General features: G+C 37.1%; 1 protein-coding gene across 4 annotated transcripts in view; it reads right to left on the reverse strand.

Annotated features, from left to right (window-relative positions):
* The window catches only part of DMD (dystrophin), a 1,739,631-nt gene that overhangs the window by 642,544 nt on the left and 1,077,693 nt on the right, over positions 1 to 19,394 (reverse strand). For all 4 annotated transcript variants that reach the window (XM_068533306.1, XM_068533307.1, XM_068533305.1 and 1 more), the window contains one exon: positions 11,686 to 11,803. In XM_068533306.1, coding sequence (XP_068389407.1) covers positions 11,686 to 11,803 — 118 coding nt within the window. The remainder of the gene's footprint in view (positions 1 to 11,685; positions 11,804 to 19,394) is intronic.

Here is a 19,394-nt window from a genome sequence, read left to right on the forward strand (position 1 = left end):
CTAATGAAACTTCAAAGCTTTTGCACAGCAAAGGAAACCATAAACAAGACGAAAAGACAACCCTCAGAATGGGAGAAAATATTTGCAGATGAATCAACGGACAAAGGATTAATCTCCAAAATATATAAACAGCTCATTCAGCTCAATATTAAAGAAACAAACACCCCAATCAAAAAATGGGCAGAAGACCTAAATAGACATTTCTCCAAAGAAGACATACAGATGGCCAAGAAGCACATGAAAAGCTGCTCAACATCACTAATTATTAGAGAAATGCAAATCAAAACTACAATGAGGTATCACCTCACACCAGTTAGAATGGGCATCATCAGAAAATCTACAAACAACAAATGCTGGAGAGGGTGTGGAGAAAAGGGAACCCTCTTGCACTGTTGGTGGGAATGTAAATTGATACAGCCACTATGGAGAACAGTATGGAGGTTCCTTAAAAAACTAAAAATAGAACTACCATATGATCCAGCAATCCCACTCCTGGGCATATACCCAGAGAAAACCATAATTCAAAAAGACGCATGCACTCCAATGTTCATTGCAGCACTATTTACAATAGACAGGTCATGGAAGCAACCTAAATGCCCAATGACAGACGAATGGATAAAGAAGAGGTGGTACATATATACAATGGAATATCATTCAGCCATAAAAAGGAACAAAATTGGGTCATTTGTTGAGACGTGGATGGATCTAGAGACTATCATACAGAGTGAAGTAAGTCAGAATGAGAAAAACAAATATCGCATATTAACGCATGTATGTGGCACCTAGAAAAATGGTACACATGAACCGGTTTGTAGGGCAGAAGTTAAGACACAGATGTAGAGAACAAACGTATGGACACCAAGGGGGGAAAGCCACCGGGGGATGGGGATGGTGGTGTGATGAATTGGGCGATTGGGATTGACATGTATACACTGATGTGTATAAAATTGATGACTAATAAGAACCTGCTGTATAAAAAAATAAATAAAATTAAATTAAAAAATTAAAAAAACAACTAATACTAAACTTTCTTTGGGTGATTTGTATGGAAATATGTTAATATAAATGTTTCAGACATTACATGAAATTCCTAAAAATCTTATATGTTCTGGTATAATGTTATAAGTCATAATTCTAGTTATTATTTTAAAATGTATATCTCAGAAATAACTAAATTTCCTTGTCAATTGCATTATTATGAACTTTCATCAAATCTTTAATCGTGGTCATTTTTAAGTCTTTTGTCATTTACAGACAGTTCTGGGTGTACTCTGATGCTTCTGCAAAAATGTTCCTATAAAAGGGTTTTATCTTCAAGGAATTCATGGAAAAGACTCTGACAAGCACAGGTTTCTGGTAACTGACTATACTGCTGAACTGAATGAATAAGCATTTTCAGAACTCTAATGGAAAACTGATGAATTCATAAAAGTGCTAACAAAAGATCAAGATGAAAAAAAATAATTACATGGGACTGAGTGAACTGATGAGGATGATTATAATTTTTGTGACTTTCTGTTTGAATAAAAAAAAAGACTATGCAGTAGCTGGAAACCATAAAAATAGAATGTCCTGCATAAATATTTTTGCTTTATCTTAATACTGAATAAAATATCATAAAGCATTTCATTTAGAAAATCTTGATGTAGAACCTATTTTTTCCCCAAGGCCCTTGACTGGAATTTAAGAGAATCAGCACTCTCAGTGAAGGAAAATTTCTTGAGCAAGTACTAAATATTCTGTGTATAGACAGAAGAACAATTTTCAATCTTCATGTACCCATTTTCTAAATGTAAAAAACTCTTACACTTGTAGCAGGGCTTTGTCATTGTTGATACCTAGCAGACCTAACAGAACTGTCAAAGATGAAGACAGCTGAATGTTATGGACTGAATGTTTGTGCCCCCCCAATTTTCACATGCTGAATGAAGCCTTAATGCCCAATGTGATGGTATTTGGAGATGGGGCCTTTGGGAGGTAATTAAGTTTAGATGAGGTCATGAGGGTCGGTCCTCATGACGGGATTAATGTTCTTATTAGAAGATGGAGAGAGCAGAGCTTTCTGCTCTCTGAGAATTGGCCCTCTGAAAGCTAGGAAGGGGCTCTCACCAGGAACCGAATCTGCTGGCACTTTGATCTTGGACTTCCCAGCCTCCAGAACTGTGAGAAGTAAATGTATATTATTTAATCTACACAGTCTATAGTATTTTGTCACAGCAGCCCAAGATGACCAAGACACTGTTATTTTTGTAGTGATTTGCCATTTGAAAAGGGCTTTTCCTGATGTCACTCCACTTAATCCTAATAGCAATTTGGTACAGAAGGCATCAGGGCCCAATTTTACAGATGAAAAAACAAAGGGTCAGAGAGACTAAATAATTTGCCAAGGGTCCTGCTGTCATTAAACAGCAGAGCCAGGACTTAAACCACATCTTCCCATCTTAGATTCATTGCTTTTAGCACCACATTACTCTTAGAATGAATCTAAGGAAAGACATTCTTACGTGTTTGTCTCACAAACATAAAAGTAATCATCATCATCATCCCACAACCAACTGCTAGCTGCCTAGGTCTTTCTGGTAGGCCTCCAAAACTCAAGAGCTTTCTTTCCAAAACCCATATTCTCCATGTGGAGCTAGGCTGAGTGGATCTGAGATAATTATCAACATGTCCAGCAGCTATAGAAAAGTCTTGGTGGGTTATAGTATGAATTCTGAGGCTAGGTCACAAACGGCATTATAGCTTCTGCCTTGTACTCATGCTTTACTTATTCTTGAAGCCAGCCACAAAGTTGCAGGAACACTCAAGCAGTCCCATGGAGAAGCTCACGTAGAGAAGAACCAGCTAGACAGCACCACCTCACAAACAACATGAGTGAGCCACCTTGGGAGTGAATCCTCCAGCCCCAGTCAAGCTTTCACATGACTGCAGCCCCAGGTGACTACTGTCTGCAACCTCATGAGAAATCCCCAAGACAAAACCACTCAACCAAGTCACTTGTGATTTCCTAACCTAGACAACCTGTGAGAGATAATAAATGATTGTTGCTGTTTTAAGGCATTAAGTTTTGGGGTTGTTTTGCAGCAGTAGGTAACCACAAACTCCTTTTCTTGGCTAAAGTAGAACGAGCCCAGCTCTGTCCTTTGCATGCAGAAAGTTCACAATCCGTTAATCCTCCTTACTTCATGAATGCTTCCCTTAAGGCAGGTACAGCAGAATAAAGACTAGTGGCAAACAATTTGTTACGCTGCTTCAAATGATTAATGAGGGCATTTGTTAAAGAAAGAAACGGTAGATCTCAAATAACCCCTACACTCTTCCAACACCTGAGGAGAGCTGAGGGAATCTTTTATGAGCAGTCCATAGCACATATCTAGCCCTTGGCTTAGCTTCATCTAAAGTGCATGGTACACCAGGGAGTAACAGCCCTCCCTATGCCCAGAGGTACCAAAATATAAGAGAAATTGAGGTCTTTAGTTGCAATGCCCCAGTATGCCATAAGATGAAAATGCTAGTCTATGAAAATCTGGAATTCCCCCTGTGAGCACATCTCTTTCTGTTTTGTATTTGTCTTATCAGCTCACTTTGTCTGAGTGTGAGATTCTTTATATTTATTCATCACCATCTTTATTCTATTATATCATAAAGAAAAAAATCATTTTATTTAATTGGTTTATTTAATAGTTATGTTCATCGTATTCAGTTTTTTAAACTGAATAGAGTGAATAGAATATTTGCTAATCCAAATCTTTCCCCTTAGAAAGAAACATAATGAAAAAAATAAGCAATTTGGGCTTCCCTGGTGGCACAGTGGTTAAGAATCCGCCTGCCAATGCAGGGGACACAGGTTCGAGCCCTGGTCCGGGAGGATTCCGCGTGCTGCGGAGCAACTAAGCCCATGCGCCACAACTACTGAGCCCGTGTGCCACAACTACTGAGCCTGCGCTCTAGAGCCCGTGCTCCGCAACAAGAGAAGCCACCACAATGAGAAGCCTGCGCACTGCAACGAAAAGTAGCCCCTGCTCTCTGCAACTAGAGAAAGCCCGCGCACAGCAATGAAGACCCAATGCAGCCAAAAATAAATAAATAAAATAAATAAATTTTTTAAAAAAGCAATTAGTAGAAAACACTACTTATGTTCATAATTGTAGCTACATCACTTTAAATAAAATTTATTTATTTTTCCGATTACATACTCACATGAAAGATTAATAATTATATATAGTCATGGCAGCTAATTTGGATTTTAAATTCTTTTCAAATATATTTTGATATTAATCTCTTATAAAATTAAAAATGAGATACATTAAAGTAGAATTATTTCATCATAGATATTTAGTATTAGTTTAACACAACATAAGAAAAATTCTATAAAGAAAAAACACATACACCTGTTTTTTATAGGTAAAAAAAATTTAATGTATGAGTTATAATTACTCTAATGGAGCTCTGAAATTTATCAAGATGTTAAAGATCATTTCTATTTTTTTGCTATTTTGTAATATATATTTCCAGGTACCCTATTGAATGGATACTAACGAAAATTAAAGGAATCATGAAATTTATATATGAAGAAACACATGGCACTATGAACCTCACTGTGATGGTTAATTTTATATGTCAACTTGGCTAGACAACGATGCCCAGTTATTTAAGCATCACCCTAGAGGTTTCTGTAAAGGTATTTTTTAGATGTGATTAACATTTAAATCTGTAGACTTTGAGTAAAGCAGATTAGCCTCCATAATGTGGGAGGGCCTCATCCAGTCAGCTGAAGTCCTTAAAAGAAAAGACTGAGATCCCCAGAAAAGGAAAAAATTCTGCCTCCAGACGGCTTTCGGACCCAAAACTGTACTATCAACTCTTCTCTAAGTATCCATCCTGCTGGTGTGCCCTGAAGACTTCATACTTCTCAGTTCCCACAGTGGCATGAGCCAGTTCCTTAAAATCTCTCTCTCTTTTGCTCTTTATGAGTGTGTGTGCATTAAATAAACATAAATAAATATATAAATAAATATGTATGCGTATATATTAAGCATATATATATATATATAGAGAGAGAGAGAGAGAGAGAGAGAGAGCGCATGCTAGTTCTCTGGAGAATGCTGACTAATATACTTACTATTCCTAGCAAATAACAACACTGGAAGAAAAGATTAATAATAATAATAGACAGAATGTAGTAAAGCTCTTATTTTTATAGTAGGATTGAGGAAGTGATAATTCGTTTAACCCCTGGTATAACATTGAGGTCCACTGCACCAAAACTTACACTATTAGACTGGTTGGATTGCAGAAGATACAGAAAACAAAATACAGTGCAAAACCTATAAACTCACTCTTCAGTGTGTGTTTGTCTAAATGCACCTATATTGCAAGTTGCCACTGGGAGGGGTGGTGTTAACTCTTCTTATCAATATATTCCTTAAATGTAAGACAAGTTCCAGGCTCTTCCTTAGGTCTGCTTTTTCTTTCATCTGACACCCCATCTCTATGCAAGCTTAACCACTCCAGGTAACTTCCAAATCTGTGTAGAAGTAACTTCACCCCTGAAATCTCCTCTTGTGTTTTCAAGCATTTCTCATTCTGGACATCAGCTGTATCTTAAACACATTATTTTATCACCCATAATCAACTCCTTTTCCTGAGTTTGTCTCTGGTTATGATATTACCATCTTCCAAAGAACTGAATCTCAAAATCTTAAGAGGTAAGCACTCTCTTAGATCTTCAATTCCACACATCCAATCAATGTCCAAATACTGTTAATGCTAGCTCCGCCGCATATCTTAATTCAGTTCTTTCTTTTCACTCCACTGCCACTGCTCTAGCTCGGGCTCTTGTGGCTAATGCTCTCACTGACTTCATTTACTGTCTTATCCTCCACAACATATGTGCTCACACTCACACACACACACACACACACACACACACTCCTACAAATTCATCCGTCGCACCATTGCTAACCTAAGTCTAATTACGTATTCTCCTGTCATCCTTTCCTGAAATATCCTTCCCTCTCCAACCTCTTTCTGCTTTTCAAAATACTAATCAAATTTAGGATTTTTAGACAAAATTTAACCTCCTGGGAGCATTCTAGGACCCCCTCATTCAGATCCAATCTCCCTTTCTCTTGCGCGCTTTCTCCACATTTTGTAATACTTCTCTACAGAAGTACTTACCGTAGACTGCCTTGCCCGGATATACTTGTCCAAATACCCACATTTGATTGTTAGCTCTTTTAAGACAAAGGCTGAATCATTCCTCCCTGTATCCCCTCCATCACCTCTGATGTTAACTTGCACAGAGTAAGCATTCAAATATTTACTGAACTGAACTCTTGGGTTGCCAGCGGCATCCTGGTGGATGTAAACTTTGAGAGCTGCTTGTAGTTATAACAGGTTGACAGCAGGTGCTAGATGTCAAAAGAAGGAAATTTATATGGTTGACTCCACTTCTTCTAAAATAAGCAACTCTCTACTAGACAATACCTGAGAGGAAGATATTGGCTGGCATTTCATTAGCAATAGAGATTTCATAAAAATGTGGAGAATAACAGTCTTTTTATTTCACCATGAAGTATTTCTTACATTTGGTTGCAGCAATGAATGATGGGTTGACAAAGCTGCCAAAAAACTGTCAGTTAATTCAGAAATCCTGTGAGAGTATTTTCATTCTCATACAGTAGAGCACTCTCTTCTCTACAGCCCTGTACACCAGCTTTTTAAGCAATACGATACAAATTCATTCTCTTAAAATTTATATGATGTCACCAAATTTCTCAAAGAAGTTTGGACTAGTTTGAAAAAGTCTTTGCTGAAAAAATAATTTTAAAAGAAACAACTCTCTCTTAACACTTGGTATTTTGTTTTAGAAGTTCCACCCTTGCGTTAGATAATAAAAGGCCATATATTATTTCCCCTTCATATTCTCCCAGCTCCAGTTCCTCTGTACCAGATTCATCTCATCTTGATAGTATCTACCATTTAATGAGCATCTAATATGTGCCAGGTCTTCACTTTAGAAACATCATGTAATTTTATCTTTATAATCACCCTACCAGCTTAAGTATTATTATTATCCCCACATGACAGATGACGGAACCATGGCTTAGAGAAGTGAATCTACTTGGACAAGGTTGAACAGCTAGTAGATTACTGAGGTCCACTATCTTGCACATTTCCAACACATGTAAGAGACAATCCTATAATTAGACATGCAAATGCATAGAAGACAACAATATAAATGGGAGCAGTAAAACATTATATTCATATTATAGTAAACTGAGGTTACTCCTAATATTTTAAGTTCTCAAATAAATCTTTCTATTTTTTGACTAACAAGCCCTTACTATTTGATGTGCCTCAGGCTTTAGAATTATATAGACATCAGTTTAAATCCTAGTCCCTCGCATGACATTTTACTAGGACCCCAGGCATGTTATTTAAGGTCTCTGAGCTTCAGTTTTCTGTCTCTATAATAATGCCCACCTCCTAAGGTTACAGTAAATACTGAAAAGGAAATAGCTTACATCAATTGCCTTGCTTTTTGTAGTATCACTCACATGAAGGCTTTTCCAAATATTTGTTTAATTCTACTTATATATCTTATTCCATCTTTTCCAAAGCAACTTTCTCCTTTTGATCTTCTAAAACTCTCTCTCCATTTTTTTGGGGGGCGTGTGGTGGGTAGTGGAAAAATCAGATAGTTACTTAAGAGCTTACTAAATGCTTTAAATGCTCTCCCACTAAGCATTCAAACAACCCAATTAGATTATAATTAAAACAACAAGAGATAACATTCACTGAACTCTTACTATGGCCAGGAGCTAAGTGCTCTTCATGTAATAACTCATTTAATTCTCCCAACCTTGAGGTGGACAGAAGTAATCTTATTTTATAGAGCAGGAAACCGAAATCAGATAGTTTACTGAGATTAGTTGTTTGTTCAGGGTCACAAAGGTACTAAGTGGCCAGCCCAGGCAGCTTGCCCTTAAAACCTGTATGTGCTATTGCCACAGATCTTTAAAATGGTAATGGTGGGGATTATGGAGGGAGAAGCTACAGAAGCAAGGTTCTCAGATACAAATGTCAGATGAGCCATGTTCACCAATATTATTTGAGGAATAAACAGAACAATAAGAGAGCAGTTCTTTTTTTCCATATCCTCCTTACTGCTATGAGAGGTATTATGGTACTAAGATTTGCAGTAGTAACGGACATGAACACGAGTTTTGCATAATTCAGAAACCTCCAAGGAAGCAATTTTAAATCCTTCTTATCAGTTTTTGATCTCCTGACCTAGCCCTTTTACAGAAGAAAATGACCAGGAATGGTTGACACATTCAGCAACTGAAGGAAAATGAGCAGTTTGACCATCAGAAGCAGTGAGGAGAATTTTTTACCTGAATGCTCTTAGAATGAAATTTATTCTTTCACCTAGATTATTACAACATGATTTCCATCAGTATAATCACCTGAAAACAACAGATACCATGGAAACAGTTTTATACAGTGATACATGGTTGGTATTTTGCAGCCCCAGCTACTAGTAGAGAAGAATTGCTTTTTACTGGCCTTTTCTCTTGACAGAATATAATAACTATGTACAGATTTCCCCAACTGTTCAAAGTTATGAACTGGGATTTACCAAGGAGGGAACCATGTTTCAATATAGTACTATATACTTACTGAATATTTTTCTTTATTTAGCTGATTCCTTTTTAAGTATTTCTAGAAGTTTCAGGGCAATAAAAAAGGAATACTGAAATCTTCAAATAAGAAAATACAATTTTATGAGCAAGTATCTTATTTCTACGCGTTCCCTGAAAACCAAATCTATACTAAGAAAAATTCTATTTTGAACACAATTGAAACTTTACGAGTACTGAATCTCCATCCCATTTTATTGATTTCAAATGAAGAGATAAACTGAAGTATAGCAGGGCTGCAAATGACATTGTTTAGATAAACATATCTTGTCAGAATTATCCTGGTACCAGCATTAGAGGCTCCAGGCATATTTAGAACTAAGATTCTGGCTTAGGCTCTAAATAAGAAACATGACATGTCTCAACAGACACTTGATTTTAAGAAAATGCTTTTTTGGACCATTTGGGTTGGAATCTTTCCACTATGCTGCAAATATTCATAAAGGCACTCATTCCTAAAAGACAAAAGCTTAGAAAAGCAGAACTGTTCAAATCACTGGATATTAGCAGAGATATACAAACCTGCCCTCCAGTCACTCAATTTTAATCTACATCATGAAAAAAAGTCAATACAATATTTAAAAGAGATTGCAAGGGATAATGGAAAATGTTTAGACAAAGCTGAATGGATACTGTAAAACAAATGAGTGTTATTTTCCTCTTGGGGGAAAAAAGAAGGTTTTTTCATTGGTAAAATAACAAATGACTTTCTATATAGTATGTTTGGATTTGTATAAACATCTTAGCCCAATTTCCATATTTCTCAGGCAAGAAACAGAGCACTTAACTGTGTAGTGGGAATTCAGTCTCATAAATCACTCACACTTTTAGGCCTGTGTGTATCAACCTGGTTGGGGAAGCCTCATGGTTCCAGTCTGAGGGAGGAACACTCCACTATATCAGTTGGACAGCTATCTATGTTGGTCATTACAAGGCAATTTTGCTCTTGTATTGCTGGTTTTCGAAATGGCATTCTATACATTACACAGAACTATAGAACTTAAGTGCATTCTTGTCCAAATTAGCTGTGGAAGAGACTGACTAGTTTCTTGCCAAATTAATTTCTCTTCTTCCTGGGCTCAACATTGGACATTATTTTCCAGATTCCCTTGCAGTTAGATGTGGCCATGTGACAAGTTCCAGCCAACAGATTATGAACAAAGTAACGTGCACGACTTCCAGGCCTGGCTCATAATAAATTCCAATGGTCAATACTCGTTCCTCACCTGCCCATTAAATGCATAACACTTTGATGTTCTGGACACAAATGTTGGAAGGGGCTTGGGCTCCTGAATGACTTCATTAAGTGCTGTTTACTTTGGAATACACCAGAATAAAAAGTGAACTTATACTGTGGTAGACTAGCAAGATTTGAGAGCTTACCTGTTACAGTGGCTACTGCCACCTAACTAATACATTAGTATATATCCAAATACATTGTTTAATCAACAATAGTTAAAATTTCAAAATCAAGAAGAGTCCATTTTAACTAATATTCACTACAACTGAAAGGGGAAATGTCTCCAGGAAGTGAATCAAATGTCCATAATTGCAGACTGAAACCGTCTTTAGTCCTAGTCCTAGTGATTCAGGTCATTAACAAAAACATCAAAACAAGGTGGGACGTGGTAAACATTCTTAAAGGAACACACACTTCTAAGCCAGAAAGAGACATTTGCAAATTCTAAGCTCTGTTCTTTGCTTATTTTGTAAGCTTGAACAAGTTAACCATTCTCAGAAACTGTTTCCTCACCTATAAAATGGGGATTATGAAATTTAGCTGACAGGATTTTGTAAAGGTTTTACACACACACGCACACACACACGTACTGCCTGATACCTGGGAGGTACTCAAAAAAATAAGAGCTATTATCACTATTTACCTAATAAATGTTAAGTATGACTAATAATATTTTCCAAATATTAACCTTCGATTCTGGTTACTCTTTCCCCTCCCCCAACATACTGGCAGCCAGACATTCTGCTTCTACTTCCTTAGGGAAGTGCTGACACAACAGAATGTATATTATGAAGACATAGACTCTTGGTTTTTAAGTTTCAAAAGCCTAGGCCTGGTATAAGACAAAAGCTTTGGAAGGAAAAAAAAGATGATTAAACGAAGGTTTTCCCTACTCTTGCACTAGAAAAGATTCCTCTGGACGCGGGAGGGGAAACGAGCGGGCATTGCAGGGGAAGTAAGAAAATTTAATGTTGATATGTATCCCTGGAGGGAAAGGAGGTGGAAGGAAGGGAGGAAACCCAGGGAGATCCAAGAGAATCTGATAGCAGAGGTGACCTGGGCCTTATTTCTGAGAAGAGCCTCTGAGGAAAACAGGATGGAAAGCAGTTTCCCATACCCTTCCCTCTATCCCTCTTCCTGACCTCATGCACAGTCACTCTGAATCATGCCGTATAAAGAAGAGTAGGTGCAATGTCTAGGCAGATGGGCCTTAAACAGCCTCTCAAAGTTCCCACCCACCCCAGTATGGCATGAGGAATGGTACAACGATCTCTGATATTACACAATGAGGGCATCCAAGCAGCAGAGAGACGTCTAGATCTGAAAGTGCCACTGCAGACAGGAAACAAAGATGGTCCAGGAAGCAACTGCCTGCTTGAACCAACAAACAAGGATATGAGGGAAGAGAATGGCATCTCCACGGATGCCAGCCCAGATAAATGACAAGTGAGGAGCAAATGTTCTGCCACAGCCATGCTCACCACAGCAGCCCCCCGCCATGCTTTGCAACTACATAAGTCTGGACTGATGAAAATTATATTTTCTCTATTCCACAGAATTACATTCAGTTATTGAAAGATAACATTATGGACTAAAAATCTTAATTACAATAGTTTTAATATACAACTGTTTAGACTATTCTTATAAACGTGATGGAGGTTTATGAACTTAAGTCATTATAGAAACTTTTCGTACATGTTTCCTTAAGTTTCACGTGCCCGTTACGAAAAGACTTACTTCGATCAGTAATGATTGTCCTAGCCTCTTGATTGCTGGTCTTGTTTTTCAAATTCTGGGCAGCAGTAATGAGTTCTTCCAACTGGGGGCGCCTCTGTTCCAAATCCTGCAGTGTTGCCTGAAGGAACAGATATAACAATATTGAGGTTCTCCAGCACTGTGCATTCCTTTTATGGAATACAAAGTAAAGTGTAATTTTCAAACCAACCAAAGCACTTTTAGAAATAAAAAAAGATGTTACTAGAGATAAATCTCTAATGTGTAAGGCTTTACAGAGAACAATTTAACAAGAAATGTGTTTCATTTTTAGATACCGAAAATATTTCAAGTGAAAATCTTGATTATGGATTTGCTTTACTATTTAAGAGATTAGACAGAGTCATTTCAGAGTACCTGGGTTTACTTAAACCAACATATGAGTGCCATGAGTAAAAAAATGTAATTTTGAATTATGACAATGTATTTAAGAGAAAGACAGCTATTTATACCTGTAATCTCTTTCTGTGCAGTGTCAAAATTAAGGTGTATATTTTAGAAACAGAAAAAGCAGAGAAGTGATTTAAGAGATATAACTTACTTCTTTGTACCTGAAACTCCTCACCTATAAAATGAGGTGATGTAGATGAGCTAAATTAGTCTTTCCCCAAAATCGACTCTAGTAAGAATCACGTGATTCCTTTGCCTCACTTCAGAGTGAATGAATTAGATGGCAGGTGGAGGGCTGGAAATCTGCATTTTTAACAAATTCTCTGCTTAATTTTTATGATCAGGCAAGTTTGGAAAGCATCAGGCTAGAAGTTAATATTTGTATTCTGTATTACAACTGACTTTAACACTGCTATAATAAAAGTACCAAAGACAATGAAGCCAACAAATATATATATGTTGGGCTGCACCCGGCAGGCCTACAAGGCCTGTGTTTGCCCAGCTTCAAGACTGAAGAAGGAGCCCGGAGTCAGCAACAGAGACATCAGTGGTTTAATGGATGGGGGAGCTGACCTGTCTGAAGGAAGGTCTTGGAGGCAACACCCCAGCGTGTGTAGCGGACGGCAGGCAGGACATGGCGGCAGTCTTCATTCCCGGTGGGGGAGTGGGGGGGAGATGGCCAGTTATAGGGGAAATGACATCAGGTGGGCTCATTAGTTACCAGGGAAACCAGTAGAGGGGCACGCCCCTCACTGCCCCTTTGATGAAAACAATCACCAGCTGGGGCCTGGGGCAAGTATGCAGGAAGGTCAGTCATGTGGGTAAGATACAGGCGAAACAGGCACTGGTCGGGCAGGGGATGTACTGAGAGCAAGAGAACAGCCATCTTGAGTGGTCTGACCATACAGTATATATTTAATTATGGGTAGCAACGTCCTCCTTCCCTCAAGTGTCCATCTACTGACTCTGTCATCTACTCTCTCTACACTAAGGGCACAAATCCCAGTGATATTTACAAAGAAGTTTCAGGAAAAGTAAGGTATCTTCCTTGTTCTTGTACTAAAACTGAATACATCTTATTGGTTGTTATTAGTTTAAAACCAGTATGTGGCAGATGTTTTACACATGTTTTCTCATTTTTAGTCTCCTAATAACCACACTAATAACTAAGCCAGAAGTCTTTATGGTTTTAAATCTTATGCTCTTTCTACTACCACATGAGGCCAATGAAAGTGAAGAGGTGAAATGTGGTAGATGGTAATGTTTATGAAAATCAGTTATCTACTATGCCCTTTGACTGGTGCTGATTTTCTAAACACTTTTGTATTTAGAAAGGCCAAATTTTGATCATTCTGTAGTATTTTTTTTGTGAAGAGGTAGGGAGATAGGCCTCGTGATTTGAGCTCAATTGCTTTTAGTCGTGTTAAGATAATGGGAAGAACTTATCCAAACATCACACATCTATTTTGAGCGTTTTCCCCTCTCTATTGAAAAATTGGAGGGGTTAACTTTTAACAAATTTTCCACATTTGTAAGCTGTGATTGCTCAGAAGAAAAATCCAATTTTCAGGTTTCTAACTTTTATGGTTTCTTTACACAAAAGTGTGTTTGAAATATGGAACAAATTGCCAAAGACAGCTATTGACGTAAGTGGCATAAGTCAGCTGGAGAGTACTGAATAAATTCTAAAGTAGGAACCATATAGTAGCAGACAGATTTTACGAAATAAGATGTTTTCCAGGATTAGAATGTTACACTCTGGTCACCTGTGACACAGCAAGCTCAGAAGGTACTTTGGAATTCCTGACTTTTAAATGTTTAATACATTCAATAATACATTTTAAAAACAACAGACTTACCCAGAAACCATAAAGTCAAATCTTCCCCTCTATATACACATAGCTAGCAAAGTACACAATTTCATTCATTTACTCACTCACCTTTTTCTTTTTATAAATATCAAGTGTAGGCACTGTTTTAGGTGTTATGGATATAGCAGTGAATGAATACATTAGGTATGTTTTATGCAATTTAAATAAAATTTTGTGTTTTCTGATACTTGGAAATTTTTATATAGCAAAGATTATCTTTATCATCATTTTTTCTTTGATTTAATATTAATCCACCCTCAAACAACCAGGCCATTCTTTGCTTCTAAATTCTGGATACATAACCCAATGATGGCTGTACTTTTCCCATTCTTTTAGGATTATAAAGTTCGTTTAAGAAGTCTGTTGTAGAAGTAACTTGATCAACTTTAATCTGAACCTTACCAGGCTCTAAATTAAACCTGACCACAATGAACAGCTTTTACTGCTGAAATTAGCAAGCATGTCAATTTAGACTTAAAACCAGCCATTTTCCTCTCCAATGAACAAAATAGGTCTCAGGGTACTGTGAAACCTGTTCTCTAGTTGGGTAATTCTCTAATTCTGCTGACAGACACATGCTTTATAAGCACCTGAGAAGATTATTAATGACATCCTTGGAAGCAGCCTCCTTAAAAATCTAAGGAGATTCACAACTGCAATAAAACTATGCCTTTCTAAAAGATTTCAAAACAAAACTGTAACTTTATCCCACTTTTTGGTCAACACATACAAACGTCCATTTCAAAAAAGAAAATGTACAATAATAATAATTATGTGTGTATGTATATATATGGAATTTATGAGATGCTAATATGCTAATTAAATAGTGGTTTCTCAGTAGACCAGAATGGGAATTTTCTTCTTCAATTTTCCTTCCAGAAATAAAGGGAAGGATCTGAATATGGCTTCATTTAATATTTTTTGTTAAGCTTTATGCAAACAGTGACTGAAATACCTTCTTGTTAAAAAACAGGACACATGCACGCAATGAGAGGAACAATTATTTTTTCTTTTCATTTGGTTTTCTTTTGAGTGTACTCTATTTGCTATTACAATTTCTTTAATTTTATAATCCCATAACTTCTCAAATACAATGACCTTCATCTCTATTCCATTGAGCCACCCACAGATGAGAGAACACCTTACATCTAATCATTACTCAAACTACCCACTTCCAAAATATCCATCTACAAAATTCTGTTCTCTGCCCCCAATCTGGTGCTCATACCAGATGCTACTCTCTCAGAAACACTGTTTCTACTCTAATCTTCATCCTCATATGACCTCCAGTTGTCTTCTATTGTTCAATTTCTTTATTCTAGGTTTAGTGGTCTATATTTGTCATACTAAACAAGTAGAATGCTAATTATGCTTATTTTTCTGATATGAGCTCACACAGTTATAACTTAAGTGAACAAAACTAGAACTATTACATGCTTAACAGTACCTAAGCATGATAATTCAGCACGTCTACAGGGATCTATCATTCTGGAAGAAACAAACACAAGGGAAGAAAGGAATCAGTGCTATTTCTAAGGAGTCATAAGCCAGCTACCGGGCTTTACTAAAAACAGCTTACCCCTTGGAGATGAGAATTCATCATGGATTCCACTAGCTGAGCAAAGATGGAGAAAAAAAAAAAATCTTCAAATACAAAGTGAATCAAAAGTCGTTAATCCTACCAAGTCTCCCCAGGGTTGACAGAAATGGTTATAAATAGCAATTCTATGAAAAAGGGAGTTAACCAATGGAGCCATGCGTACTAGAAGTAGGTCATTTTAGGCTCTTAGAAAGAATTACACTTCGTAATGCTATTTGTTAAAATGAAATACTACCTAAATAATACTCAAATAGAAAACTCTATATGTGTAGTTGAATATTTAGTATTTATGTCTTAGACCTTAACCAGAAACTTGTTACATTTTTAGTATTTTTCTACAAAAATCAACAATCTTCACATAGTTAACTTTAGAACAAAGGACCATGGTGATTTTCACTTGTTGCCATTTTCAGGAAATAAGCATGAATTCAACTTACATGTAATGTAAAAATGGAGACCTTATAGTCTTTTATTTACAATTTAAAAAATTAACATTAAAGATTGACAAGGTGAGAGAGTTTACAGAACTACTTTATGTATGGAAGAAAATAAGCATTTAAGTCAGGTAGGTCCTAAATTGTAGCCTTTCTAGTAACTGAAAGAGATTTGCCCGTGCTGATGCTAATCATCTGTCTAGCTTTCAACTGCCTCCCGGAGGGCCTTAATTCTGGCTTCTATTCTTGCATTCGGCTGCCTCTCCAAATAGATTGGCTAAACCCAAAGTTGTCTTTTTTGTCCTCCACTTCCTCACTTCTCATTTACATTTTAAACTGGCCTGGATATTTTCCTGCTGGGCATAACTTTTCTACTTCTCTGAATGTTCTACCAGCATCTCGGTTGGCAACTTCTTCACAAGCACCTTCTAACTGTGGTTATCCTTTTGTCCTTCATTCACTCAAGAAATACTTTTTAAAAAAGCATTTTACTTTTATATAATCTAGGAGTTACAGAAAATTTGTAAGAATGGTCAAAGAACTCACACATGCCCTTCACCCAGATTCACTAATTGTTAATATTTTGCCACATTTTATCATTTATCATTCTATCATTACATATACACATAATATCTGTGTATGTAATATTATATATATTCTCTTCTGAACCATTTGAGAATAATCTGCAGATAGTATGCCCTTTACTCCTAGATACTTCAGTGTTTATTTTTTGAAAACAAATGCATTCTCTTACACAACCTCAGCTCAATTTCTAGTTCAGGAAATTTAACATGGCTTTAGTACTATAATCTAATCTACATTCTTTATTCATAGTATAAAAATTACTCCTTTAATTGCCTTTCATTTACTGGTCCAGCCTCATGCATTGCATTTAGTTGTCCTATCTCTTTAGTCACCTTTAATATGAAATAGTTCTTTGCCTTTCTTTGAACTTCATATCACTGATTATTTTGAAGAATACAAGCCAGGTATTTTGTAGAATGTACCCCAATTTGGGTTTCAGCAAATACTTTTATATATTTATGTTATGTCAGTCATTGAGCTAGTCATAGGAGATATAGCAGTGAAGGAGGAAAAATTATTATTCTCAAGTGAAAAATGAACTAGTAGTGAGGAGAGGCAGTAAATAATCAATTATAATAAACTGAGGTGAGTATTACAATAGGGGTAGCACAGGGAGTTATCAAAGCATACAGCAGAGATATCTAACCAAATTTAGGGTGTCAAGGAGAGTCTTCTGAAAGAAGTGGAGCTGGTTCTCAGATCTTCTTTATCTAAATTACACAATTTTCTTGTGTGCCTAAGCTCCATTTTTTAAAGTTTTTTTTCAGCTTTATTTGGGTAGATTTGACAAATAGAAATTGTATATAAAAGTATACAACTTGTTTTGATATATGTATACATTGTGAAATGATCACCACAATCAAACTAGTTAACATATCCATCATCTCACATAGTTACCTTGTGTGTGTGTGTGTGTGTGTGTGTGTGTGTGTGTGTGTGGTGAGGACACTTAAGATCTATGCTCTTAGCAAATTTCAAGTGTACACTATTAGTAACTATAGTTACCACGCTTTACGTTAGACGTCTAGAACTTATTCATCTTATAACTGGAAGTTTGTAGCCTATGACCAACATCATCCCATTTCCCTTATCCTGCAGCTCTTGACAACCATCATTCTACTCTGTTTCTCAGAGTTCAACTGTTTTTAGATTCCACATATAAGTAAGATTTTACAGTATTTGTCTTTCTGTGTCTGGCTTATTCCACTTAGTATAATGTCTTCCAAGTTCATCCATGTTATCAAAAATGGCAGGATTTCCCCCTTCGTAAGGCTTAATAATATCCAATGTATATATACCTATACCACAATTTCTTTATCCATTCATCTACTGATGGACATTTAAGTTGTTTACATATCTTGGGTATTGTGAATAATGCTGCAGTGAACATGGGAGTGCAGATATCTCTTTGGGATCCTGACTCCATTTCCTTTAGATATAAACCCAGAAGTGAGACTGCTGGATCACATGGTATTTCTATTTTTAATCTTCTGAGGAACCTCGTTACCAACAGTGTACGAGGGTTCCCTTTTCTCCATACCCTCACCAACAGTTGTAATCTCTCGTCTTTTTGATCACAGCCATTCTAACAGGTGTGAGGTAATTTTCACCGTGATTTTGATCTGCATTTCCCTGATGATGAGTGATGTTGAGCACCTTCTCATAGACCCGTTGGCCATTTGGATGTCTTCTTTGGAAAAACGTTTATTCAGGTCCTCTGCCCAATTTTAAATCTGATTATTATTATTATTTTACTCTTGAGTTGTATGAGTTCCTTATACATTTTGGATCTTAAACCCTTATCAGATACATGGTTTGCAAATACTTTCTCTCATTCCATAGGTTGCCTTCTCATTCTGTTGATTTTTTCCTTTGTTGTGCATAAGCATTTTTAGTTTGATGCAATCCCACTAGTCTATTTTTGCTTTTGTTGCCTGTGATTTTGGTGTCATATCCAAAAAATAATTGCCTAGGCTAATGTCAAGAAGCTTTCTTCCTGTTTTCTTCTAGTAGTTTTACGCTTTCACGTCTTTAAGTGCCATTGCTGCTAATACCCACTGTGGTGGCCCCGGGAAAGTGCAAGCCTTTTATGACTGAGATCTAAATGACTGAGGACTTTAGCTGCTGCATTTGGGAATCCATCACTACATTGGAGAGAAGAAGCCAAGCCTCCCACAGACTGCTCCCCACCAATGACTGAATGTGATGAAGATACTAAAGCAGAGTCTTTCTTGGGAGAGCTGGGGCTCCTCTGGCTGACTGCAGCTCCATGTCTCCCCGACAGCTTTGCTGAACCTTCCTCAGACTGTACACTGGGGTACTTCTACCCAATTTTCTCTCCCTTTTTCCTTCATTTCGTGTTAGACTTGCATTTTGGTCTAATGGCTGTCCCACCTTCCCTGGCTTCCTGTCTATTTCCTTTCACATTGATATTTTCTCTAATAAAATAATTTCCTGTTTAATCCTGTCTTGGGACGTTTAAACTCAGGCCCCAACTAACACACCCACTTTTGCCCTTCTAATCCCTAAACCTCTCATCAGCTCTTCAGATCCACATAATATGGCGACTCCATGATATTACCACCTGGATGTATAGTTCACAATTTCTGGACATTATTAATATAACTCTTAAGATTCAAGTGAATTAGTATTTTTTAATTAGCTGTATTAAAAACCACTGCTGGGCTTCCCTGGTGGCGCAGTGGTTGAGAATCTGCCTGCTAATGCAGGGGACACGGGTTCGAGCCCTGGTCTGGGAAGATCCCACATGCCACGGAGCAGCTGGGCCCGTGA

This window comes from Eschrichtius robustus, chromosome X (assembly GCF_028021215.1).
Source record: "Eschrichtius robustus isolate mEscRob2 chromosome X, mEscRob2.pri, whole genome shotgun sequence".
Lineage (NCBI taxonomy): Eukaryota > Metazoa > Chordata > Mammalia > Artiodactyla > Eschrichtiidae > Eschrichtius > Eschrichtius robustus.